The sequence below is a fragment of the Carya illinoinensis genome, chromosome 7 (assembly GCF_018687715.1).
Source record: "Carya illinoinensis cultivar Pawnee chromosome 7, C.illinoinensisPawnee_v1, whole genome shotgun sequence".
In the NCBI taxonomy this organism is placed as follows: Eukaryota; Viridiplantae; Streptophyta; class Magnoliopsida; order Fagales; family Juglandaceae; genus Carya; species Carya illinoinensis.
In genome coordinates, this window is record NC_056758.1 from 2,442,947 (window position 1) to 2,470,463 (window position 27,517).

At 36.3% G+C, this 27,517-nt stretch overlaps 1 protein-coding gene across 7 annotated transcripts; it reads left to right on the forward strand.

Annotated features, from left to right (window-relative positions):
* The first annotated feature begins 3,446 nt into the window (after positions 1-3,446).
* On the forward strand, positions 3,447-26,266 carry LOC122315086 (protein ALWAYS EARLY 2). 7 transcript variants are annotated; one of them, XM_043130840.1, is made up of 19 exons: positions 3,447-3,703; positions 4,951-5,072; positions 5,489-5,584; positions 5,882-5,944; positions 6,879-6,956; positions 7,449-7,617; positions 9,743-10,008; positions 10,104-10,476; positions 11,504-11,569; positions 11,723-12,006; positions 18,684-18,995; positions 19,078-19,256; positions 19,355-19,637; positions 21,601-21,807; positions 22,924-23,076; positions 23,421-23,564; positions 23,669-23,881; positions 24,446-24,736; positions 25,900-26,266. In XM_043130840.1, the coding sequence occupies exons 2-19, from the start codon at positions 4,968-4,970 to the stop codon at positions 26,062-26,064; spliced, it is 3,447 nt and encodes a 1,148-aa protein (XP_042986774.1). In that variant the 5' UTR covers positions 3,447-3,703; positions 4,951-4,967; the 3' UTR covers positions 26,065-26,266. The 7 variants fall into 7 exon arrangements, with proteins under 7 accessions (XP_042986774.1, XP_042986772.1, XP_042986776.1 ...); XM_043130838.1 differs by having other exon boundaries at positions 3,448-3,703; positions 5,486-5,584; XM_043130842.1 differs by having other exon boundaries at positions 3,448-3,703; positions 5,486-5,584; positions 23,421-23,531.
* The last annotated feature ends 1,251 nt before the right edge of the window (positions 26,267-27,517 follow it).

Below are 27,517 nucleotides of genomic sequence, written 5' to 3' on the forward strand. Positions count from 1 at the left end.
TTACACTTTAAATATAACAGAAAATTAAATGTTGTGGCTATTGGAACACAATAATTTAACACAAACTACTAGGGCTACCTTGGTCATTTTAGCATAATTTCCAAGACAATCATAATTGTAGTTCTTAAATGGATCTCAGTAGTTTAAACTCTCTTGTTACTTGAGTAGTCTTAAGATAATAAACTGCAGCATAAGTTTTTTGAGAAGTGTTGATCTTTCAATTTAAAAAATGCATTATGTGATAGGTTGGCTTTAGCTGAAGCTTATAAAGAAAGCAAATGAGGTGAATGAGGTCGCTTATCTTGGTTCAGCTCAAAGAGGAGAAGGAAAAAGTGGTGTAAGTGCAGCAATAGAAAGGCTTGAAGAAAACTTGAATAAATAGAATAATAAAATTTGGACAGTCCTAATCTCTTCGATTTTCAATTTTCTGTTGAAGGTAGAAAGATCGAAAGAAAGACACATCCAGCACTATGCATAACTACATTACCTCACATTCATTGTCATTAAAGTATACACAATACTTCGCATCTTTTACAATATCATCATAAATGGTCAACAATGTCATATGTCGATATTGTACCTTCAATTTTCTTTAATAAAGACTAACAATTCATAATTCCTCTAAATTCTACTTGAACCTCTTTGAACTTGACATTATTGAATACCTCTTAAAGTTGCTTATCAATTACATGGACTCTAATGCAATGAATCTTTTATTTGAATTGACTAAAATCAACTATGCAGTCATTCTCGATCATCATCATTAATGCATTATTATAGTCTACCAAACTTCATCAACAATGTAGTAGCATCTACATAGCTATAAAAAATATATATTCATACTCTCACTATGTTGCATTATGACATTCTAGCTTAAAATGTACATTTCATATATTTAGGTACCCATTATTGCTACTCCTCATATAGCTTACTCAACCAAGCACTGTCCGTTAAATCGTTGGTCTAAACAATGTTGTACTACTTTTGCTCAAATTCTTCACAATTCAAAGAATTATATATAGAATTTAATAAAGGACCTTTACAGTTGTCATATTGTGAATAAGATTTAAGCTCTTAAAGTAATTCACATAAAATATGCCATAAACAAAATTTATGTTTTGTCATTGGAAAAACTATTATAATTATTGTTTACATTGCCCTATCTTCATCAATTATAATTGCATTAAGAGCTTGTCCTAAAATGCACCTCAACCATGATTCGAATAACCACACAACTATATTTATGTTATCGTTTGATATGAGATTACACCTAAAAAGAGCATTAACTGACCATGGTGGTTGACTCCTTAAAAAATGGCATATGCCATTTTATACTTATTCATCAAATACGTTGTGTTGAACATTATAACATCTCATAATGATTCATATGCTGCACTATTTCAGGCATTTGCCCAAAATACAATCCTCAATCTCGAATATTCATCTAGGTCCCATAACATAGAAAAAGTCATTATTTTTTTCTTGTAATTGTATCAAATAATTTTTAAATGGTTTTGCATCTCCTTCATATAACTCATTCTGAACTTTGTTGATATGATTTTGACAATTTTTCTCTAAAAGTAAAATTCTCATTCTTACTCCCCAACAACCACGGTTTTGTAATTTTTAGTTGGACAGATTTCGATTATGTTCATCATCTCAATTTTTTTTCTGACCAATTCAATAATTTTTTTTATGGCAAACAATATGTCTTGCCTTACTTTAATTCACAACATGATTGTATTCAAGGATAATAATGGATAACTTATATATATTTTGTCGACTATTTACATTGCATTAAGTTTAGCCTTGCAATTTGTCCTACTAATGGTTTTGATTCGCCAATTTTAGATAACTTGCTTCTTAGTTTGTGATGACGACTACATGCAATAGTGAACTAGTCCACTTCCCCATCATCCCTAATAGTCGATTTTTTTTTTTTCGAAACTTCAAAACCCTTTTTGTTTGGCATACTTCATATAGTATTCAATAACCTATTTTTGAGTCCAAGACATCATATCAACATTTGGTTTTTCAACCTTTTGATAGTAAACATATTGAGATCCAACTTGTTCTTATTGGTCTACATTAATCACAACACAAAAGATTCCAAAATAAAAAATAAAAAAATAAATAAAAGAGTCTAAGATATAATCAAAATCTATAATGAAATCATATAACAATATAAGAAAATAATGCCATTAAAAATTCAATAGTTAACATCTAACCACATGGAATGTTAAAAGCTCCATTGCTGTATTTGTTCTCGAAGGATATCAATGAATTTGATTCTATCTTGATTATAGGTATGAGATAATAAAATAAAACATAATCTAATTCTCCCGGTGTCATAAATGAATATCAGAATGCGAAGTTGTTTTCTTTACATAACATAAATTTTTTAATAAAAGATAATTAATGAGTAATTTTCACATATTACATTAAATAAAAATAGAAGATGAATGTCAATCTACTCTGTTAACGAGTAATTATCGTATATGAAGTACTGTAAAATGATATTTAAGGTTGATAAATGATTATTTGATGCAATTCACTAAAAAGTGAGGCTTGTGGTCAAGAGCCTTGAGCAATTGTAGATGTCGGGGACTGGAATCAACGGTGACAATGTCAGAGATGAAAATGAAATGCAGGGACAACGTTTGGGACTAGAATGGAATGCAGAGATAACGTCTACACTACCAAACATTGCTAACTAGATGTTGAGATAGAACTTCGAGGATGAGAAAAACAATCAAAATAGCTTACTAAAAAACATGAATAACTTGATGAATTTATGTAAAAACAACCTTTGAATAATGGATTTGTGGAAAAATTAAAAAAAAAAGTCATTTTTGTAAAGATTTTAAAATAGTTAGGGAGTAACCTTGCGCTCCCTTGAATTTGTGGAAAAACAACAAAAAAGGAAAAGAAAAGTAATTTAGTTGATGACGTTGGGACGAAAATATAGGGATAGGGTTTGAGAATGCAGAGAAATGCTGAGAAGCAAGGAAATGAGACACAGAGGGATTGAAACCAAGTTTTCGAGCCCTACAAAAAAAAGTAGCTGACGTGATAGTTTATAAAATTTCTTTTATAGGATCTCTTCGTATTTCTAGCAACCCTCTACAGAAAATTTATATTCTTGATAGAAAAACATTTAATCAGTCCGACAAAGGCAAATTAAAAAGTTACATAGGCAAGCATGAATGAGAAAAAAATGAAGTTGGGCCAAAAGTATAAATAAGAAAACACTGCGGGCCAAAATGATTCCTGAAACCTCTTTATGATATGAGATTTGTCTCCTAAGAAATTTCAAATACATAATCTCTCACACGTGTCGAATCCACGGAACACAACTCAATCTTCACCGTACAAATTCCCGGGTATAGCCACGTGTACGGTCATAGTCCTCTCCAAATACAAACCCCGTCCTCTCCCTCCGTGACCTCCCTTTCAATCACCTTTCTCTCGCTCTCACCAGTAACCACTGCCCAAAAATCCAATTGGCTCCCTCTCCGCCTCCTCCTATTTTTCTATATATAAATATATTCAAGTTTCGCGGCAACTTTGCTCTATTATTCTCTCTCTGACTGTCTCGTCCACTTTCTGATATTCTCTCTCTCTCTCTCTAAATCTCTCAGTCTCAGTGCCTCTCTCTCTGTGGAAAACTCTTCCTGTATGGTTGAATTTGACTTCGTGACCGGTGAGATTACGGTCTCAGACCTTTCAATTAGGATAAAGTTGATGATTTTTATGTTTTTTCGTTTGGGGTTTCTGATTTTTCGAACTCTTGTCGAAATTTTGATTTTTTTTCGAAGTATTTTGGCTGTTTGGTAGAAGTAGTTTCGAAAAGCTGTTTTTTTTTTTTTTTTTCGGGCTGGATATTCTTTTGGTAGTGTATATATGGGGACGTTCTTGTGAGATTCGGTTCATTTGGTATTGTAGAGGTCGAGTTTACAAACGTCTATGCACAGCATTGGGTTCTCGATTTTTTGTTTGGAGCATTTCGCAAAGTTAAACTTTTTTTTGGGGGGGTCTGGGAGGGGGTCAATGGCGACCATTGACTAAAAAGAAGAAGAAGAAGAAATCCGTTTTTTTCCTTCAAGTTTTGTCCCTGTGGTTTTTAGATTACTACGAAATTTGAATTGCGATTGTCACTTCAAAGTGTTGTGGTTGTTTTCTGGAAGTGATTTTGTAAAGCAGTTCCTTTGAACTGATGTCTTTGGTATATTGCGGTGAATCAGAATATGGGGTTTTGTGCGTACGGTTTGATTCATCTGGGTGAATAGATCTTGAGTATGGGAATTCAGCCACTGTGAACTGGTGCATTAGGTTTCTTATGGCGAATTGGAACTAGTTTTTGTGCGTGCTGTTTGATTAATTTGGGTAATTGAAACCTCAATTTGGTTGACGATTTTGAAAGTAGTTCTGGAAAGCAGTTTCTTTGAGCTGGGTTTACTTTCTTGTAGTGAATCTCTATCTCGCATTCAGTATCGAGAAAGAAATACAATTTTTTATTGCTACAGAAACGTACAAAAATTCAACTTTCTATGGTCTGAATTTGTCTTTTGCTAACCATTTTTCATTCAACTGGGGTTTCAATTTGAGTTTGATTAAGAAAATACTTATTTGAAACCTGGAAGAAAAAACGTATAGCACAAAAACTTTCTCTAGGATTATTAAAAGCTGTACTGTAAAGTTCTTCTACATGTGCTCCTATTGTTGATTTTACGGGGTTTTTGCATAATAGATCATTTGGGGTATTGAAAAGCATGTTGGTATGATGATATATGAACGAAGTATTATTTTGTGGAAGAATTAAATTTTGATTTAAAAATTGCTCTAATTTCCGTCGTTAAATGTTCTTAAAAGTGGCATGTGCATGTTGTTGACGTGATTTGGTAGTTAAGAATATAATGTACTAATTTTGATATTGTTTGTCTCTGATAGATAACTAAGAGTTTTTAATGGCCCCGGCAAGAAAACCTAAAAGTGTGAATAAGCGATTTTCTACTATAAATGATGTCACTCCAAAGAAAGATGGTAGGAACTTGGGCAAAAGTTCGCTGCGGGTAAGTCTTGCTTAGGTTGGGAGACCATGATTGAAATTTTCTGACACCCAGTGCTAAAGTTTTTCCTTGATCTGTATCTGATTGTCTATGTCTTGTTTTGGTTACATTTTTTAACCAAGCTTCATGAAACTTTGTTTTGAAAACTAATATAGAGATATATTTTACTGCTCTTTTTTTTTTTTTCTAATTTTTATTTTTATTTTTATTTTTTAATGGGGAAGCATATATATCTTTTGAGGATCATAAAAGCTTTGAGGTAACAGAGAGGGTAATTTGGATAAGATAATGGCGGAGAGTTATACATGTGGCCAACGCTTATTAGTATATGAGAATATATAAATGAGTTGACTTTGAAGCTTTAAGATGTGAGTTTTTATTCCTTCATTTTTGTTGTTGCTGTATCTTATGCACAGAAGAAGAAATATTCCGATAAATTAGGGCCTCAATGGAGCAAGGAGGAGCTTGGGCGTTTTTATGAAGCCTATCGGAAGTATGGGAAAGACTGGAAGAAGGTATGCCTTCGTTTTACACTGATTCTATTTACTCTTTTGGAATTTTCTTTATTTTCCAACTTGTTTGTGCTTATATGACATAAATTAACTTTACTAACCAAAAATAAAGTACTTTTTGTTAAAGTCGTGAAAATTGTTGCCTAGCTTGGGTAAGCATTATTGGGAAAAAATCTTCTTGCCTTTTACCTCATGAGTGTTTACTATCATAATATCTGTTTTAATGAGTAAATTTATAATGTGCTCCAATTTCTTTCTTGTTTTTTATTTTTTTCATCATTGTCTTCTCTGCATATACAGGTGGCTGCTGTAGTGCGTAACAGATCCATCGATATGGTAGAGGCTCTCTACACTACAAACCGGGTTGGTGGTCCACGAATGCCAGATTAATTTTAATTAGAATTTGTTAACATCCATATTGGTTTTATGTAATTTAGGTGGGTTATGGGGTTTTGTTCAAGTGGTTCTTTGTCACTCTACTGCCTTTTCCTTTCGTACCAGTAAATATGTTGGGTTTCGTGCAAGTCACTTTTTTTGGATTTAAGCTCTATTTGCAGCTTTCTTGTTCACTCTATCTCTTGGTTCTTGATGTAATTGATATGGATGAAGTTTGAAATAATTATCAGGTTCTAACCCCGTTTCTACATATAAAAAAAAGGTTCTATGACCCAGTTTTGATGTTTCGTTTGTTTATTTCTTAAAAATGTCTCTACCTTGTTGTTGAAACTAGTCTTACAAATTTAAATTCAAAGAAGTGTTGCATTTGCTTTAATCTGTTTGATTTATTCCTTTTGAATTTTGGTTATATAGGTTGGAGCTAGTTTTTAACTTTGGTTAATGATTAGTTTCAATTTTCAACATCAGTTCTATTAGGTTCTTGGTATCATTCTAATACATTTTTGGGAATGTTGGTCATAAATTCAGAAATGAAGTTGGTTTGTATGTACAAGTAATTTGGCCAAAAACAGCAATTTGTGCTTAAGAAGATAGGTGACATATTAAATTTGGTTATAAATCTGAATATTTGGAATTTTTTTCCAATTGGAAATTAATTCTGTACGTGGTGTTTTGTCCTGTCTTGATGTTTTTAATGTCTTTCTACTTTCCCCTTTCCATTACTAAATGCCATCCAGTCAAAGGGGTTTCATGATACAAGTTTGCAACAAAAATATGGACTACATATATGGTCTTCTGCAAGTATTTTAGTTCTAATTGTGGGAATTTACGTTATGAATTCTGATGGTACGTGTCTTTAACTTATTGGCATTATTCACCTTCTTATGCCTTTGATTTTTAGGCATACTTATCTTTGCCAGAGGGTACGGCTTCCGTGGTTGGTCTCATAGCTATGATGACAGATTACTATAATATCCTGGTGAGAATGGATTTAATATATCCTCTGTTCAGATGAGTTTGGCTAGAAGCTAGTGTGGCATGTTGGCTCCTATACAACTTAAGCACCTTAATTATTTTGAAGAAAATAAATCTATTCTCTCTGGTAAAGGACCTTGTGTTTTAGTGACGGTAGATTGTGACTGCAATCCTTTTATGAGGTGTTATTTTACGCAAAATAGCAGTGGATGTATGTTTTATTCATTGTCTTCTGCGTTTCTGGTTATTAATTACTGAACAATTCCTAGTTTAATTGCAAAAGCATTCTTCCTTTTATTAGTTTGTATCTCCTAAAGCCATCTCCCCAGCTGCCAGCTTGAGGTTCAACAACATTAGTGATAAGTTTTATGTTAGTGTTTGGCCTTGGAATCACAGTCATGAGATGAATCATCATGTGTTTTTTGTGCAATGTTAGTGCTTCTTGCAGTTTTTCACTTGGTTTGTTTGAATCTTTATTTCATGGAATAAACATCAGGAAGAGAGTGATAGTGAAAGGGAGAGCAATGGCGCTTCAGCATCTTGGAAACCTCTGAAACACAAGCGGCGGAAAGTTCAGCTTAGTGACTCAAAAGATATTTTCCAGTCTCGGTCAATTGCATCAAGTGATGGATATTTATCTCTGCTGAACAGGAGAAACTGTGATGGTATCATTTAGTTACACTATTGAGTAAATGTCATGGACTCTTGTCAGTGTTTTATAGCTATGTTCATATGCTTCTCATTTATTTTTGCGGTGCTTGTATTTATTCTTATTTCTCTTATATCAAGAGGTGTTTTGCCATATGGAGAATGGGTTGTTAAAGAATATTCACAGCACAATCTTTTAAGGAAGAGGCCAACAAAGTGGTTCTTTCTGTTTTGAATTTTATTGTGGAAAAAAGTGGAATATTTATATTTAAAAGAATTACGAGGTTGAGGATGCAGAAATTTGGTGCTCCCCCCCCCCCCCAAGGGAGGGGGGGGAGCGTTATGGAAAGGGGAGCCTTATGGAAAGAAGTGATTGATATGAAGTATGGAAGTGAACGAGGGGGTTGGTGCTCTAAGGAAAGTAGAGGGACTTATGGGGTGGGGTTATGGAAGTACATAAGGAAAGGTTGGTGTACCTTTGCTAGTAACACTCGTCTTTGGGTGGGAAATGGTAGGAGGGTCAGCTTTTGGAATGAGGTGTGGGTGGGAGACACGGTTTTAAAGGAGGTCTATCCTAATATTTTCAGAATTGCTCGGGACAAAGAAGCAATGGTGGCTGATTTGAGGGTAATAAGCAATGGTGCACAGGAGTGGAATATAAGTCTTATCCGGGATGCACATGATTGGGAAGTTACCGGGATGGTGGAGTTTCTCAGCTTGCTGTATAACACGGTTATCAATGCTACAAGCGAGGACAAGATAGTATGGAAACCTTCGAGGAAAGGGAAGTTTTCTGTGTGCTCCTTTTATGATACAATTACTATGCAGCGAAGATACAATTTTCCTTGGAAGAATGTTTGGAGGAGCAAAGCACCTAAAAAGGTCGCTTTCTTTGTATGGACAGCAGCATTAGGGAAGATTCTTACTGTGGACAATCTAAGAAGAAGAGGCATAATCATAACCGAATGGTGCTGTATGTGCAGAAAGAATGGTGAAACAGTAGACCATTTACTTTTACATTGTGAATTTGCTCGGGAAATCTGGAACTTTTTCTTCAGTAGAATGGATATAGCATGGGTCATGCCGGGAAGAGTGATAGAATTAATTGCAAGCTGGAGAGGAATTGCGGGGACACCACAGATTGCGGCTGTATAGAAGATGGCTCCTCTTTGTATTCTTTGGTGTATTTGGTGTGAAAGAAATGATAGACTTTTTGAGGATCAAGAACGTTCCATAGAAGAGTTTAGGAGGTTTTTTTGGAAGACTTTATTTATGTGGGCCATCGCTCTAGAGCTGAATGGTCTCAGTTTCCAAGATTTCCTTGTATCAGTTGCTAGATCCTAAATAGGTGTATTCACATGTATACCTCCAGTGTACCTGGAATATGCTTATTAATAAAATTTCTTATTACTTATCAAAAAAAAAATTCTTTTAATGTAAGTACATATCAACCTCATGAATAGAAGGCAAAGAGGATGAAGAGGAGAATGTTAACAGCAAATGCTTTTAACAGTTTGAGTATGACTAATCATATCCTGGAATTAGATCGAGAGTGGAAGGATATAAGTGTCATTTCTCCTGCAGCTGGATTTGCCAGTTTGCACAATCATTCTGATTAATTAGAATAAAAGCTAAAAACCTTTAGGGTTTCAAGCAGCTAGTCTATCATACTTTATTTTGTTTTTTGTTTTGTTTGTTGGGTATCTTTGTTGGTTTGCATTAGCATTCCCATTAATTAGAATAAGAGTAATGCTAGATATAGTCCTAGGGTTTACAAATCCTGTGCACTCATTTTGAAAAAAGTGGGGCCACTATTAAAAAAATATATTTTTTTTCATATGGGTGCCAAATTTACCCACTTTTTTCAAATGGAGTGTGCGGGATTTGCATACCCTAGGACTGCAAATATCATTTCTCTTAGAATAAAGCAAAACTCCTTATGAGTCAAGCACCTAGACTTTTCCTGCATTGTTACTTTTTATTTTTATTTTTGGATCTTTGCTGGTTGTAATTCTGTCCATTTTGAACTCTACCTTAAAATTTTGTTTTGTGCAATTCTTATGACCAGAGAGAGATTTCCTTTCAAAACATGAGTTTGTTTAAATTCTAAATTCCACTGTTGATAAATTAAAATTACATTAGGTGCCCAGCCTCGTGCAGTGAGGAAAAGGACACCTCGGTTTCCTGTTTCATTTTCACATAAGAAAGACGTTGCAGAAACTTATGCTTCACCAAGTAAAAGAGGCCGGAAGTTAGAGGTTGATACCAATGATGACAAAGTCGCACGTGTGGCAGCATTGACATTAGCTGAGGCTTCACAGAGAGGAGGCTCTCCCCAGATTTCTCAAACATCATACAGAAGAACAGAACATATAACATCCTCACCAGCTCAGAGCTGGGAAAGAATGGTATTCACAACTCACTTACCTGTCCTGCAAATACCTTTTGCCTTCCTTCACTTGCATGTGACTTTTTTTTGTTAAAATTCTTTGATTTGATTTAGCATGCACAATCTGACACGGCTCATGCCAAGCTCCGTGATGCTGCCATTGATGAAAACTGGGTGGTAAGTAGTATGAGAAGCAGGGGAGCCGAAAATGGAGATTTTGCTAGAGATACTAGCTCCTTGATGGATATGGAAGGTGTAGGGACTGTTGAAGTTCATAAACAGGGGAGGAAGTTTTACAGAAGGGAGAAAGTGGAAGACATTGAAAATGATCAGTATGATGATGGATGTGAAGCCTGTAGTGGTACTGAAGAAGGAATTAACTTTGGTTCCCTTCAAGGAAAAGTTGATATAGAGATTTCAAATACAAAATCTGACCGATTCTCTGTACATGGTCAAAGGAAGAGAAGCAAGAAACTTTTCTTTGAAGGTACTTCGTTACTAGCAATTGCCTTGTTTGTAGGTCAGGGCAAGCATTTACTATTGTTCTTTTAATTCTCTGTTATGTGGATGGGGGTCTCCATAGTATTGTTATATATACGTATATATAAAGTTTTAGAGAAGAATTTTACTTATAAAAAAAAATAAAGTTTTAGAGAAGAAAGTTGAGTTCATCCAATGTCTGCTCACAATCTTCAAAGTTTCTATTATTCCTTTACCTCCAGACAGAAGACAAATGGGAGTTATTCTTTTTCTGGTCTTTCATGCTATGACTATTTGTGCACTCCCCACAAAAGCTGCCATAATAATATCTTCGGAATTTAAATTCTAACTCTTTGCTTTTTTAGTAGAGTGAAATTGATGCTTGTATTCATTTCTAGTTCCTAGATGATGATAGGTGTATTATTTATATATATATATATATAAAGATGATGATAGGTGTATTCTTTGTTTACTTCCTGTGTACTTTGGCTATGCCTCTTTCCAATCAATAAAACTTTATTCTTACTTTGAAAAAAACAAGTAGAGTGAAGTTGATATCACTTTCCTTTTAAAGAATATGACTTTTCCTTGTTTCTAAGCTTTTTTTATTATATATCTGTGTGTGTGTGCGCGCGTGTATTCTTGAATGTGGGAATAGGTTACAACTTCAGAATAAAAAATGGAGTTGTGGCTCGACATTATGGGATATATGCGTTCAGTTTCCTGATATTTGGAGAACTTCATATCAACATATCAGGAGCTATGTATGAAAAGTATCCCCACTTTGTTTAAAACCGAGGGAGAGGCATTTATCTATTAGTTTTCAAAAGAAGCTTTGTTTGGACGCCAGAAGAATCTGGGCAAGGGTTCTGGACTGTCAATCAGGAGATCCCAGTTTTGAGTAAATTGGTCTCTGATATTTAATAAGAACCAAAATTAAAATTTTTAGGCATTGTTGAATGCTTGCTTTCAACTCAGTTAGATGTATAGATGTTCCTAAGATGTTCTAATGTTGTTGTTTGTTCTTCTTGTAGATGAAACTATGGGCTTCCATGCCCTGCAGACATTGGCTGATTTGTCTCTATCCACAATGGAATCTGGTAAGTGTTTTATGACTATTCTATAGTTTCTTTGGAGTGTGATGCTGTGCATGTGTAAGTGCTCCTGTCTGTCTGTAATTGTTCTTTTAAATATCTTTCTGCAAAATAAATGATGTAGTCTCTTGTTTCTTGTTGTTTCCTCGTTGGACCTAGAATCATCAGTTCAGTTGAAGGAAGAAAGAATAATTTTTGATATGGATTATAAATCCAGTGCACCAGAAGCTACATCTATTAGCCACCATGAAGACAAAAATATACTCTCAGGGGCGAAAGAGAAGGCAGTAAATGCAATCTCTAGGGTTGATGGCACAACCTCCAAGATGTCAAAACTTGTGAGGGACTCATCAGTTGATATTATTGTTACTTCTGAAGCAAAAGAAGAGCTTCTGCCTGTTGATAAACCGTTGAAACGAAAGCGCAAGCCCACTATATCAAAGGTTATTGAATTTTTTTAACAAAGTTTTTTCTTTGTTTACTTTTAAAAGAAAAAAAAATCAATCCGTAGGTTCCCTCTACCCTAGGGAGGGGGAGGGGGAAGGTTGGGGTTGAAGGATTTTACTTTTCTGGTGTATAATCTCTCTCTCGATCAGTAAATAAGAATTTTATTAATGAGAACTAGGCATAGCTTAGGTACACTGGACATACAAGAACAACACCTAGGTTTGATTGGCTAAGGATGGAAGGAATTCATGAGCATTCTGACCATTGAAGTCTAATACAATTGACCAATGGAGTAAAGTAATAAAAAAGAAAGCTCTAAACTTCCATTGACCGCTCGCGATCTTCAAAGCTTTTATCATTTCTCTCCCTCTAATGATGCCACAATAGGCAAATGGGAACCATCTTCCATATGGCTTTGATATGCGAGTTACCACACAAGCCTCTCCAATTTTCTAGGAAATCAACTACCCTTCTCAGCATTACCCAAGCTATCTCCATTCTAGCCAAGAATTCATTCCATAAAGCCATGGCCACCTTGCAATGAAGAAGTAAATGTGGAAATGATTCACAGTCTTCCCAATCTTTTTGCACGTGCAACACCAACCCACTATGATGATGATCCGGTGTCTCCGTAGGCTGTCTAAGGTGAGGATTGTCCTAAAAAAGCTGCCCATACGAGGAAAATTGCTTTTAGAGGCGTCTTAGTCTTCCAAATTCTCTTCCATGGGAACGAGATGGTATTGTTCATGATAATAGACTGATTGAATGAACGAACATAAAACTTCCCTTTCCTCGGACAGACTCCAAATGAACTTATTTGCCTCTCCCATCCTCACTTTAATAGAATAGAAAAGGTTGTAGAATTCCGTGAATGCCTCAACTAATCTTGTGCTGCTCTGAAGAAAGTGACATTCCATTGAGGAACATCACTGGACCACTCTAGAAGATTAGCAGCTGAAGCTTCCTGTGACCTTTGAGACCATAAATTCCTGGATAAACTTCCTTGAGAACTTGATCACCATGCCATGGGTCATGCTAGAACTTGATTCCAGATCCATTGCCCGGAGAACTGAGTATATCTAGAGAATATATCCCATCCACTTCTTATGTGTTCCAAATCCCCACCCCATATGAACCATTCCACTAACTTGTGCACCAACCACCCCAAGCCCCACCAAATTTGGAATCGATGACAGCCCACCATAGAGCATCAACTTCTAGATGGTATCTCCACAACCATTTTCTTAATAGGACCTTATTAAAGACTAGGAGATTCTGAATTCCCAAGCCTCCTTCTAAGATTGGAGTGCATATCGTGTAGCTGACCAGATGGAATTTAAACTCATCCATTACTCCCTGTAAGAAATCATGTTGTAGCTTCTCTATACGGTAAGCCACCTTAGTGGGCAATGGGAATAGAGATGAGAAGTAGGTAGGCAAGTTAGAAAGAGTGGTTTTAATAAAAGTTACCCTTCCATCTTTAGACAAGTACATCCACTACAAACTAGCTGACCTTCGCTCCATTTTTTCAATTATCTCATCCCATATAGCTTTTGACTTGAAGGAAACACCTTGAAGGAGACCAAGATACTTCATAGGTAAGGACAAAACTTTGTGCTTGAGAATGGAAGCCAAATTCTCCACATAAAGAACATTGCCCACCAGAACCATCTCTGACTTTGCTAAATTTAGTTCCAAACTAGAAACAACTTCAAAGCATAGGAAGAGAGCACTTAAAGCTCGGATGTGGTCTTGGTTAGCCCCACAATAATCAAGGGTGCCATATGCAAATAAAAGATGGGATATATCAAGTTGCAATTGCTTGTTCCTCCCAAAATTTGAGAAGGAATCCATCCTCTAAAAGTCTTGAGATCATTTTGCTAAGAGTTTCCGTGACAAACACATAGTAATGGAGATAATGGTCACCTTGCCTCAAGCTGGGGAATTTTGCAAAAAGCCAGCTGGTGCACCGTTCACCAAGATAGAGAAGCAGGCAGAAGAGATGCAACGCTTGATCCAATATTACCATGTTGGGAGTTTTCCCTAAAGCAACACCTTGCAAGCATGTAAAGCAAGAAGTTCCAATTGATTTGATCATAAGCCTTCGACATTGTGAGTTTGCTAATGATAATCTTAGAAGATGGGGCCTTATAATAACGGATTGGTGCTGTTTGTGTCGTAACAGTGGGGAAACAGCGGATCATCTATTTTTACATTGTGAGTTTGTTTGAGATATCTAGAATTATTTTTCAGCAAGATGGGAATAGCATGGGTGATGCCAAGCAGAGTGGTTGAACTTTTAGCATGTTGGAGAGGTCTCATTGAGACACCACAAATTGCAGTTGTATGGAAGATGGCCCCTATTTGTGTTTTTTGGTGTATTTGGAGTGAATGTAACGAGAGATTTTTTTGAGGATTATGAATGTTCCCTGGAAGAGTTTAGGAGCTTTTTTTGGAAGACTTTGTTTTTGTGGGCCATTGCTTTAGATCTAAACGGTCTCAGCTTCCATGATTTCCTTGTAACGGTTTCTAGTTCTTAAATGGGTGTATGCTTTCGTATACCTCTAAGTGTATTTGGGCTATGTCTATCTTTATATCAATGAAATATCTTATTACTTATTAAAAAAAAGTTTGCATAGAAGTCAAGATATTCCTTGTTTAATCCTGCTATCCAAACATTTATTCGCAACAAGAACTGAGTCAAGAATTTGTCTTTCTTTTACAAAAGAGTTTGTAGGCTTTGATATTAATTTCTCCATCACTGTGCTCAATGTGTTTGCCAAGGGCTTTGAGAGAATTTTGTACATTACACTCACAAGACTAATGGGCGATAGTCTTTTACCTCTATCATGCCCCCTTTTTTTTGGGATGAGAGCATTAAAAGTGGCATTGATGCTTTTTTAAATCTACCCATTTCATCGAGTCCCTCTCCCTTTTTTCAAAGCTATTGAGGTAGTAGGCACTCCTTTTACCACCATCATCTCAATGACATTGTTCCTCCTCTATGAATTAGCCACACAATGAAGGAACTTGGTGCACTTATCCCCCTCCCTCAACCAGAGGGCCCTTGATTCTTGCCTCTAGGAAATTTCTTCCATTAAGGAAGTCCTTTCCAAGTCTACTGTGACTTGTAATTTGCATGCTCTCCACTTTTGAGAGGGCCCTTACCTCTTCTAAAACTTCTAAACCATGAAGTTCCTTTAGAAAATTGCCAAACGCATGTTCATTTCATGACTTCAAATCGTTCTTCAGTGATTTGGGCTTCTGTGCCAAGATATAACTTGGGGTACCATGGAATTGGTAGGAAGACCACCACTGTCTAATTCTATCCACATAGCCTTTAGATTTCAGCCACATTTTCAAATTTTAAATAGCTTCTCCCTTCATTGATGCCCCCATAGCCAATTATAATAGGAAAATGGTCTTAGCACAACTTGGGAAGTCGTCGTTGGATTTGCTTGGGATAATGTGCTTCCCAATCTAGGGACACCAGGAATATATCAATTCTTGACCAAGAAGGCCGCTTCCGATTGCTAGACCAAGTGAATGTGCTACGAAGAAGTGAAAGAGTAGATTGTGCTATGAGATGGAATCAAAGTAGTCCACCATAGCTGAGTTGAGATATCCTTGCCCTAATCTTTCACTCAGAAATTAGGTTAGGTTTGGGGCATGGGATGAGACTTGAAGTTCTCATCTCATCTCATCATTACAATTTTTCCAAATTCCCATACAAAATATAATAAACAATTTAACTTTTTCAAATCTCAAAACAATAATAATATTAAAATATGATATTTAAAACTTTTATCTAAAACAAAAAATTCTCATCTCACCCCCCAAACCTAACCAAATGACATTAAAATTTCCACCAATACACTATGGTACGTTCCATAAGTGGCAAAGGCCTGCCAATTCATCCTACATCAGTCTTCTCAAGGTATTTTAGTTGGGGCCATAAACGCTCATAAAGGCCCACAAGTATTCATCCGCTGCATTCTTAAATGAGATAGCCATCATGAATTCCCCTACACATTCATCCATTTTTTCCACCATTCTTTTATACCACAACCAATAACCTCCTTGATGACACATTCCATGGCAATTAAGACCAACCCACATGTTGACAACTCCACAAGCTTCTTATATTCCGGCTTGATCTCTATCAAGGTTGCCGTCACTTCCTATCTCAAATCCAAGGTCGCTGTCGCATTCTCCCAATACCGCAACTCTTTTTGTGGAGACCACGACGGTATCGCCTGTTGCTGGCTCCACCATCGGTGCACTGTCATCCACTAGTCCAGCCACCCTGTCGCTATCTCCTCTCAATGAGGTTTTGTGTAAGCCATAACTGATGATTCAATGGTGGTGCTGCCAATATTGCAGTTCCAGAGTATGAACCCATGGCAAAGGAAGAACCGAATCCATTTCTGACCCTCCAACTTTGGGTTGATGGGCTAGGCTTGTCTTTGACTTTCCTTTTTGGGCCTAGGAGAGGTGTAACCCACTTTTGTACCTCATTTTGCTTTCTCCCTTGTTCCACAAATACCCGGGCATAAAGCTTTCTTTGGGCCAGGCTGCTCTACATTTGGACCCAAGCTCACGTCTATGGTTTGTAATAAATTGTTGATCACCCCCCTTCACTTTCAGCAGCTCTGTTCTAATACCATCGAGGGTCACCTGCTCAGTTGCTTTTCCCTTGAACAGTAGGCCACCATCCCTTCTAGTGTAACGTGTGAAGGCAAGTGGTGCAGCAGGCTTTTGGTGTCCCTCCACAATGGTCATCTCCTTGTCCTTTGAAGTCATCTCCTCTGTGCATCCCCGATACACCTCCTTGTCTCTGTTTTTGATTTCCAGAACAGGGCATGGTGTCAAGACTGCCTCCGCTTATGACTTGGCACCACCTTTTGCATGAGAACCCATTGTTGGCTTTGTCTGTGTGAGGGCAAGAGCCCTTTTCAAGTCCTCCATGCTGCAACAAGCCTCACGGAGCCCCTTCACTAATCTCAGCCAGCCCTTTCCCTCCACTTATGTACAGACAATGATAATATCTCTTCTCCCCTCACCACTGTATTCCACCAAGGTCAGATATCTACCATAATCATTTGAACCACTTTGAGCTATGTAAGCTTTACTGCCAACACTAGAGATTGTGACAAACTCCTGCTCTCCATCCAGCCGAGAACAGTCCTTCAAAGTCTGTAGAACCACTTTACCATGTAGACATTCAAAACCCTCTCTTTCCATACCTTCCTGCTTCGTTCTAAAATGTGTACCGACCTGCCATCCTTTGCCATAATCTCGACCACTTCTGTTTCTACAAGAACCAGTTTTGAGTAACCCATGTTAAGAAAAACCACAAACTTGCTACTACCAAACTGGAAAAAGACTCGCAACGACGACGACGATCAGCGGGAATGATCATCAGGAAAAATGGAAACTTGTGTGGAGAAAACTGTTTAAGCCTCCATTTAAAGCAGAATTCTTCCTCTCTCTCTCTATATATATATTTGTATCTCTCTCTCTCTAACACACCCCTGCACGTACACATTAACTAAACATTTGAATCTTTTTCTCTATGCTGAACATGTGAATCTCTATTTCTGTATTAATTGATTTAGTGACAAGCCAACTCTTATCAAAGTTGCAGATATTAAATGACAAAGTTCTTGTTGATTATCTTTTAATTGCCCTTGAAGACACAGGCACATGAGCAAGTGTCTTTTTTTATTTCTACAAAAATGTGTACTATCTCTGAAGTTGATATTTCATTGTGAAGTTACAACTCTAATTGAATTGAGTTGGTCCCAAACAGTGTGATGTCAGCTTCCTATGAGCTGACAATTTTACAAAGAAAATTTAATATCTATCAGGTGAAAATGAGAGTTGTGTCATGGTTGCTTACCTCTATCCCACAGCAGATTTCATTTAATTAACATGGTCCAGAGGGTGGTATTCCTTACTAACTTTAGACTTGACCATCTAAAATAATTATGGTTGGTTTTCATGCTAAGTTCACAAGACAAGATGACACAGTTGGTAAGCATGCTGAACATGGCGAGTTGAACTACTTTAGCAACAAAATAAACCAATCTTGTGGAATGTGATTGTTTTTCCATAGCATCATCTGTTTTTCCATAGCATCATCAGTTTAAATGCTTGTATTCTATGTTCATTAGAGCCACAGCACTTTAAGTCGACAATGGCTTTGTTTACATAGAAAGTAAAAAGTATCCAGTCATCCCAATTCATTTTGACAGTATAAGTGAGAGGAGGTTATTAGATTTTTCATATTATAAGCAATACTTTTTAGATAATGGTCACTGAATTAAATGGTGTTTCTTCCTTCGTAAGGGATGGAGGTTAAGGTCCCAGGTTCTATCCCATGTAAGGGCACAAATGATTACCTATCTGGTTATCCCACAAGAAGTAATACTTGTTTTCAGTTAATTCTTAAACACTAAAACATAGATTCACAAAAACAGAAATGAGACAATCATCTACATGTATATATGTAATATGTTGTGCTTTTGTATTCAAGAAGTCTGGTCGTATACTGGATGTGGAGTAAGGTCTACTTGGGGTATATGATTGTTAACTCTCTTTTTTCTTTCTTATTTTTCTTGTTAATTGAAATGATAGTGTTTTTTTCTCCATTTTATATGCATGTTTGTAGGTCTTAACTGAAGAAGAGAATAAACCAGTGGTCAAAGCTAAACGCTCTGGTCAGAGTTTTACCTTCTCAAAACAATGGAAATTGTCAGAAGGTTCCTTGGATATTGATCATCGAAGAGTGGAGGCTGATTTAGCTGTATCAGCTGAACAAATTCCTGTGGCGAACCATGCTAGTTTATCAACTAAACGACGAAGGAGACGTAAAATGAGTCTACCGAAGTTATCAACCGCAGAAGAGACAAAGTCTTATGAAAAAATTTTGAAAAATAGACTTAAATACTCCACCTCATCACATGACAAAGCCCTCCTAAAAGTAAACTTTCCCTTCCTCTTAATATTTAAATCTTTGTTGAAGCTTAGATCTACATTTATTTTTTTTCCCTTTTAAATTTCAGGAAAAGCTTTCATGTTACCTTTCATCTCGTATGGTCCGTAGATGGTGCACTTTTGAATGGTTTTATAGCGCAATTGACTACCCTTGGTTTGCAAAAAGGGAGTTTGTGGAGTACTTAAATCATGTTGGACTGGGGCACATCCCAAGGCTCACTCGTGTCGAATGGGGTGTCATAAGGAGGTATTTTTTAACTGCACGTACATTTCATTAGAGCTGGCTTATGGCATGGAATTATTGAAAACACTGTTGACATGTATTGTGTTTGGTTATTATTGCAGTTCTCTTGGTAAACCTCGGAGGTTCTCTGAACATTTTCTTCATGAAGAAAGAGAGAAACTTAGGCAATATCGGGAATCTGTGAGAAAACATTATAATGAACTTCGTGCTGGTATTAGGGAAGGACTTCCAACAGATTTAGCCAGGCCTCTATCAGTTGGACAACGAGTAATTGCACTTCATCCTAAAACCAGAGAACTTTACGATGGAAGTGTGCTCACTGTTGATCATGACAAATGCAGGGTTCAGTTTGACAGTCCTGAGATAGGAGTTGAATTTGTCATGGTAGGGTTTTCTTTTACACAAGTTCATTCCAGTTCTTTCCTGGTTGATCCATATTGTCAGTTTGTGGGGTGTTTTTGATGCTGTTATTTCTATACGTCATTACATGCATGTGCACATATTATTTGTGCATGCATGCCTGAATATGTGCGTTTGCGTATGAGAGAGAAACATAGAGACTGGCAGTATTTTTTTTTACAAGTAATAACAATTTTATTAAAAGGGCAAATGGTGCACTAAGTACAAAGAGCTGTGTGGAAGAAAGTCATCTAGTTAAAAAGGAGAAAAAAATTAAAAAAAAAGTGGTGAAGGTTAAGCCCATTAAAGTCTATAGAAGCTGTACAAAGGAGGAGAGTGTTGAAAAGAAAGTCTTGAGCACCTCCATTACCTGTTCCCAATCTTTATCATTCATTCCCCTCCATACACCATATGAGGCATTTAGGAACCATTTTCCACTGTTGAAATTTGTGCATTGCCACCTAATCCTCTCCAAGAGGAAAAAGGCCCACTGTGCTTTTGGGCATGACCCAATCCAGACCCAATGCCACTAAAGAAATCCATGGTAAGAATCTTTCCTAGAGAGGTTGTTATTGACTGGTGTTGCATGTGTAGAAAAAGTGGTGTATCAGGATTAAAATTCTTTTCCCTAGAGCATTTGGAGGACTAAAACTCCTTTAAAGGCAGCTTTCTTTGTATGGACAACTTCCATGGGGAAGATCCTAATCACGAACAACCTACAGAAATGCCGGATCATTGTTATTCATTGTGTTGCATGTTTAGAAAACTAGAGCATTTGGAAGACTAAAACGCCTTTAAAGGCAGCTTTCTTTGTATGGAAAACGTCCATGGGGAAGATCCTAATCACGAACAATCTACAGAAATGCTGACTCATTGTTATTTAATGTGTTGCATGTCTAGAAAAAGAGCAATTTGATGTATCATTTGCTATTTCATTGTGAGGTTGCTAGGCCCTATCGGTTGAGTGTTTTTGGAAGAGTTGGGTTAGCATGGGTTGTGCCTGTGAATGTGGTTGAGCTTCTTACCAACTAGAGAAAGTCTTCACAGTATTCCCCAAATTGCAGCAGTCTTGAAGATGTTCCCCATATGCCTTTCGTGGTGTATTTGGAAGGAATAAAATGATTGGAGTTTTAAAGATAGGGAACATTCGTTGTAGGAGATTTTTTTTATCAGTAAAGTTGAACTTTATTAGCAAGAAAAGTAGGCATAGCCCACGTACACGGGACATATACAAGAGCAACACCTATGCATGATTGTCATCACTGGAGGAGCTTAGATATCGCTTTGTCAATACATTATTTATATGGGCATTAGCTATTGATTTTAATGGGCTTGACTTCCATATTTTTATTTATACATTTCTTCTTCCTAGCTAGGTGCTTCCTCTTGTACATTTCCTGTGTACTTTGGGAAATGTCTACTTGTCTTTTAAAATTAATGAGAATTTTACGTATGAAAAAAGTATTCTCCCTTCCTTCGAAAAAGCATATTGTTTAATCCTTTAAAACTTATACTCAGGATGGTATTTTGAGGGGATAATGGGAAGCAGAGTTTTTAACTTTTTGTTTATGTACATTTTCTTTTGTCCATTTATGTTTTAAATGAAGAACACGTGGTCCAAGGACTATCACTATGTTGATCAGAAAATTATTATTTTGTTTTATCAAAGTTATATTTTTCCGTTCATTTATTATATTTGGTGGGTTTCGTATATGCCCATGTGATGGTTTGCTCTTTATTTCAATCTTCTTTTCATAGCAAAGAAATTGCAGTCCCTAGTTGTTGTTAGGTACTTCCTGCTTAATTGGGCCACACCATCTTTTTATTAATAAAACTCTAATTTTACCTATCCAAAAAAAGGAAATTGCAGTCATCAGTGAACTGTTTATCTGGTATAGGATGATTCACATTCTATCCTTCCCTAATGACATGAAAACATTCATTACAGGATATTGATTGCATGCCTTTAAATCCGTCGGATAACATGCCAGAAGCTCTTAGGAGACAAAATTTTGCTACTGGAAAGTTCTCTCTTATATCAAAGGAGCCACAAATTAATGGACATCTGAGTTTTGAAGGATCTATGATGAGTGCTTCAAGTGGTCATATGGAGAGGGTTTCAAGCGCTGTGAATTCTATGCTAAAGCAGGGAAAGGTCAGATTGTTTACCAAACACCAGTATTTATTCACTTTTATTTTTATTTTTGCACATCAATTTTCAGATTATTTTTGTCGCTTGGATTTTAGAATGAGAAGTGGTACATATACAAAGAGAGTGCACAAAAATAAATCTACAAACTTATGTGACTTCATGTGATCCGTTAGATCTACTTTATAATAAAAGTAACTTTATAATCTGACGAATTGTATCAAGCCACATCAGTTTATGGGTTTACTTTTGTATAATTCCTTTGTAGCTAAAGTATTTCTCTTTTAGAATATTGTGGTGAGGGTTCAACTACCAAGCTTGGTGACTAAAGTATATGCCTCTTGACATCAGAGATTAACGGATATAGGAAAACCATAGACTGAAATTTAAATCTAAAGTAGGTACCAGGCAACAAATTCTTTTTTTCCCCGTGTCTGCAGTGATACATTGCATATGGCACACTCAAACCACCTTTTACCCCTGCATGGTACAAGGTTGCTTGAAATCCTGATCTATTACTGTAAAGTCAGTGGGGATGCTCCCAAGATTCCCTTAAACAGACTGATTGGTTATCAGGGTCTTGTACCCCAATATTTCTGCAACCCAGTTTCATTTACATTGATCAAATCAGCATAGTTTCTTTTTATTCTCTATCATACTTGTAACGACGTTAGTCAGGACAACTAAATTGACGAACTGTTCTAGGTTGGTCCCTTTTCTTGCACAGCTTAAAGAGTATCTTAATTGGTTGCACTACAACTTTGGTTCCAATGTCCTTTTCTTTTTGCAAAATAACAGCATTACAGGTAAAACTAAATATTATCTTTACTGAAGTTAATATCTAGTTTTGAAGGCTTTTATCTGTGATTGGGCTATGCCTATTCTTCCTGTGATCCTCATCAAAGCATTATTTTAAGCTCAGGCCATGCCTTTTCTTCTAAAATAACAGCATTATATTAGTTTATTATTTTGAACTTGGGCTATGCCTATTCTTCTGTTAGTATGAATAAAATCTTTTACTTATCGAAAAATTCCATTGCCTGTGTATGCAGTGCCATAGATTAAATGTTAAAGTTTGAGCTTAAATTTTTATATATCTAATTGGCTCTAATATTTTCACAGGTGGATGCAAACCATGCTGTTTCACAAGCTAAGGCAGCAGCTATTGACATCATTCAAGCTTCCAATAATCAACCTTGTATGCTGGCCCAGAATCAAGCTAGGGAGGCTGATATAATAGCTCTTTCTGAAATGAATCGTGCTCTAGATAGAAAGGTTATACAATTTAGTACATGTATGATTGATGAACCTATTTTTGAAATTTTCTATTTTCTTAGCCATATCAACCCGACATCTTTTAACATCTGTGAGATTGTGTTCATCATCGTTTCTGGTGAATATGCCTAATAAACTTATAAATTTACAAAGTACCATCCTTTATTTCCTAAAAAAGTGGACATTGTAGCTTTATATCTGTTGTTCATCCTCTCAAACATCAGGGTTGGCCATTCTATTTTTCATAATAGCATTTGTCTTGCACTATATACAGATGTTTTTAGGAATCTGACCCCTTGTGTATGATACTCATACTGTGAGGCTTTTCTGTTGCTTTTGTGTAGGAAGCATTATTGATGGAGCTTAGGAGCACAAACAATGATGTAGTGGAGAAACAAAATAATGGAGGCTGCTCTCTAAAGGATTCTGAACCTTTCAAGAAGCATTATGCCATGGTACTTGTACAGCTAAAGGAAGCCAGTGGCCAGGCATGTGGCTTCCATGAATTTCACTAGGTTTTGGATCTTTACATCAAGTGTACTATTCTCTGCGTTGGCATTGAAGCAAATTTGATTATCGTTCCCACGTGCAGGTTTCTTCTGCTTTGCTTGATCTAAGGCAGCGCAATACTTATCCAGGAAATACCCTACCTCCTTGGATGAAGCTTCCAACCAATTCCAATGTCCATTGTGGTCTTACAAGTTCTGATAACTCTTCTATATCTCGAGAATCAGCATCTAGCATAGTTGAAATTGTCAAAGGCTCAAGATTGAAAGCGCATACAATGGTAGATGCGGCTATTCAGGTATGAAGAGCTTCAGTACTCTCTCTCTGTGAGGTTGTGTACTACCGTGTTTTTGCACTCATTGGTGTGCACGTGCACATGTCGCTATGCGGGTAAGTGGGTGGGTGGGTGGGAGAGATGAATTCATTATTGGGAACGGCAAAACAGACTGATTGCTTACAGAAGCTTCTGTAGAATTTACAATCTGAAAGAACTATGCGTTATCTTTTTCTTTCACTTGGTCTTTTATTTCGTGTGACTAAGCACCAAAGATTGATGTCCTTTTATTGGAGGACCCCATATTGCCATTCAGTAACATTTATGCTCCACATTTGGTTCGTAGTTGCCAAATATGATATATGATGTTGGCTTGTAGCATATATTGCCATGTCTATTTGTGGGTCACAAGTCCTGGTTTATGGCCTGGATCAACTGGTTCTTATGCAGCTATATATTGATGTATTTGAACGTGTTATCCATCTTGACTTCATTTGTTTGTTTGCCTTACAATCTAAGCATTTATGTTTTATTTTGAAGAGAGAGCGGTTTGGCTGATAATGCTTTATCATGTAATATTCATCTCAGGCATTCACATTGAGGAAAGAAGGGGAAGATGCTTTTGTGAGGATCGGACAAGCTTTAGATTCTTTTGATAACCAACAATTAACATCCGACTCTAGGGTACCAGTGATCAGGCGTCAACAGCAGGACACTGGCAGTCTAGGTAACCACAGTCAGATGTCTTTCTACACATCAGAGCCCCTTGTTACTAGCGATGCATCTGTGAAAAGGCTGTGCAATGATTCTGACGAAATTGAGGCACAAATCCCATCGGAGCTTATCACTTCCTGTGTTGCTGCTTTGCTCATGATACAGGTAATTTGGAGATTATATTTTAACTTAATGTATTCAAGAGGCGAGTTCTCTTCCTCTCTTCCCCTCAACCTGTGCCATGCATGTATTGGCGTGTGTGAATTCCAATAAAACAACATAGAGGACTTTCTTTTTATAGGCTTTGATTTGCCTCCACCTCTATCACGGAGGACAGTTCCGATGCCTGGCTAATGTTGTCAGGTGGCAAGTACTCAGACATAGGCCAATGCCAGGCTACTGTTATCATATCTCAAGTACTGAACATCTCATACGTCAAAGAAACTCAACGTGCCCATTGGAACAGCTCTACCCAACGAAGTCTTGTATCTCCACCTAGTGAATTATGTTGTCTTGTATTGTTTTATTACTAGGTCACACGTTTTGAATAGTTTATACTGCGGCTGTGAACAGCTGGTAATGGTCTAACACCTTTAGTCAAAACATATCAGCTCTTACCGTCATATTGCTTGATCTTTGATGCATTTGGCCAATGCATCTACCACTTCCTATTGTCATATTGGTTCTATTTTTCAGTCAATTAGTTTCGAACTCATCCTTTCTTGAACGTGATGGGCAATAGTTGAACATCTGCCAAAAGCATCTACAGCTTTATTTCTGTTTCAACTGGTGCTTTTTCTCAAAATTGCAATCATTCCATTTCCCTTCTCTTGAATTTGATGGATAACAGATGATGCCACAAACTCCTGATCTTGATCTTTAATGCTAATGGCTGAAATCTTTGGAGTATTACCCTTGTGGATTGTAAACATTACTATTTTTTGCTTTTATTATTTCGATCTTTACTATGTTGCATTCAACAGGCATTTAATTTTTATTAATTCATTTTGATATCATGAGGAATTTCTTGGTCAGGATCAGTTTACTTTATCTTGGTACTGCATTAAAGAAAGTTGAATTATCTTAAAGCTTCAATATGCACTTTTTGGTAGACTAGTGCTGGTGTACATTTTTACACCATATGATGTACTTAAGTAATAGAATTGTAATCAGCCAAGATATATGGGGTTTTGAAAAGCTTGTAGTAAAGGTAGCTATGATCATGACTCGTTACTGTGATTTTTTTTTCTTCACTTGCAGGTTTACGTTCTCTCTCTTTATTCTCATAAAAGCTTATTATACTGAGTGTAATTTCTCGTAACATGCAGACTTGTACTGAAAGACAGTATCCTCCAGCTGATGTGGCTCAGATATTAGATTCTGCTCTCACAAGTTTGCACCCATGCTGTCCTCAGAACCTTCCCATTTATAGAGAGATTCAAATGTGCGTGGGACGAATCAAGACCCAAATATTGGCTCTTATACCAACTTGATTGCTATGCTTTCCTAATTTGATCTGTTCAATTAACCTTGTAAGTATTATGCTCGAATTTTGATTTCATCCTCAGTTTTGCCTTTTTTTTTCTTTTCGGAGTTTCCTTTTATGATCAAGCTAATTGGGATTAGCACTTCCACTAGTGACAGTTATTTTGTAATTCAGCTTAATCTAATATATATTTCTTTGTGCCAAGTTAATGCATGTGTTGAAAGGATGCTCTGTGTGTGTGTGTGTGTGTGTGAGGAAAATCATCAAAATATGAAGCTGATTACATGGCAACATGTAAGCCTTATTGAGCGTCATGATCACTGTCTTACCCCAGTATTGTATTACCGCTACCATCCTGCGTTTCCTGTGCATTGGGCAATTGTAGGGGGTGAAATCGAGAGCTGCACCCCACCTGCCCATAGATAACCTAATCGGACATGAAAAATGATAATCACATCACTTTTCACAACATTTTTATTTTATTCTAAGCAAGCAAATTCATAGATAAAATTAGGGGTGAAAGCCAGTCAGTTGGTCCGGACCGGGAAAACTGACCGGACCGACTGATTCGGTCCGAACCGGACCGAACCGGCCTTAGAGCCGGTCGGTCTCGGTCCAACAAAAAAAGTGATTTCGGTTTTCGGTCCGGTCCCGGTCTATGACTTTTTTTGACCGGACCGGACCGGACCGAATGGAAATTGTTATTTTAAAATATATTATATATATTATTTTATATAATAATTGTATAAATAATTATGTAATTTTCATCTAAAATATTACCATTAATTTTAACAATATAAAACTTTAAATTTAAATTAATATTATAGTAGTTATTATCAATTGATTAAATTCACCATTAACTAATTAGTAGGTGAATTAACTAATTACTAATATAATTATTATCTATGATCTAATTAAAGTTATTAGATAAACAAGTTATACCTAAGTTGTAACTTGTAACTTTGTAAATATAAATCAAGTATAAATTTTAATTAACTAATATATGATATCAATTAAGTAACTTATCACCAATTCACCATTAACTATGTTACTGTTAATTATTAACATATACAAGAGTCAAGACTACACTACATCTATGATCTAATTAAAGTTAGTAGATAAATTTTTTAATTAATACCTAAGTTGTAACTTATAACTAAATATAAAGCAATTATAAATATTAATGTAAATTTTAATGAACTAATATATGATATCAATTAACTAACCTATCACCAATTCACTATTAACTAATTATAGTTTATTAACATCTACATCTATGAATCATGATTCATGATCATATAAAAAAATTTGCCTCTATAAGTTTAATATAACTCATTAATTCATTGACATACTATAAGTCTATGTCTCTAAGTTAGTAATGAATCAATAATTTAGTAATTAACAATTTAACATCATCAATATATAGTTTAATTAATTATTTTTTGAGTTAATGAAATAAT

Excerpts from the sequence above, each read along its gene's own strand:
- LOC122315086 (XM_043130838.1), top strand. The coding sequence starts at position 4,968 with ATGGCCCCGGCAAGAAAACCTAAAAGTGTGAATAAGCGATTTTCTACT. Across the intron at positions 11,570-11,722 it reads TCTATCCACAATGGAATCTG|AATCATCAGTTCAGTTGAAG; the intron begins GTAAGTGTTTTA and ends CGTTGGACCTAG. Across the intron at positions 23,565-23,668 it reads TAAAGGAAGCCAGTGGCCAG|GTTTCTTCTGCTTTGCTTGA; the intron begins GCATGTGGCTTC and ends TCCCACGTGCAG.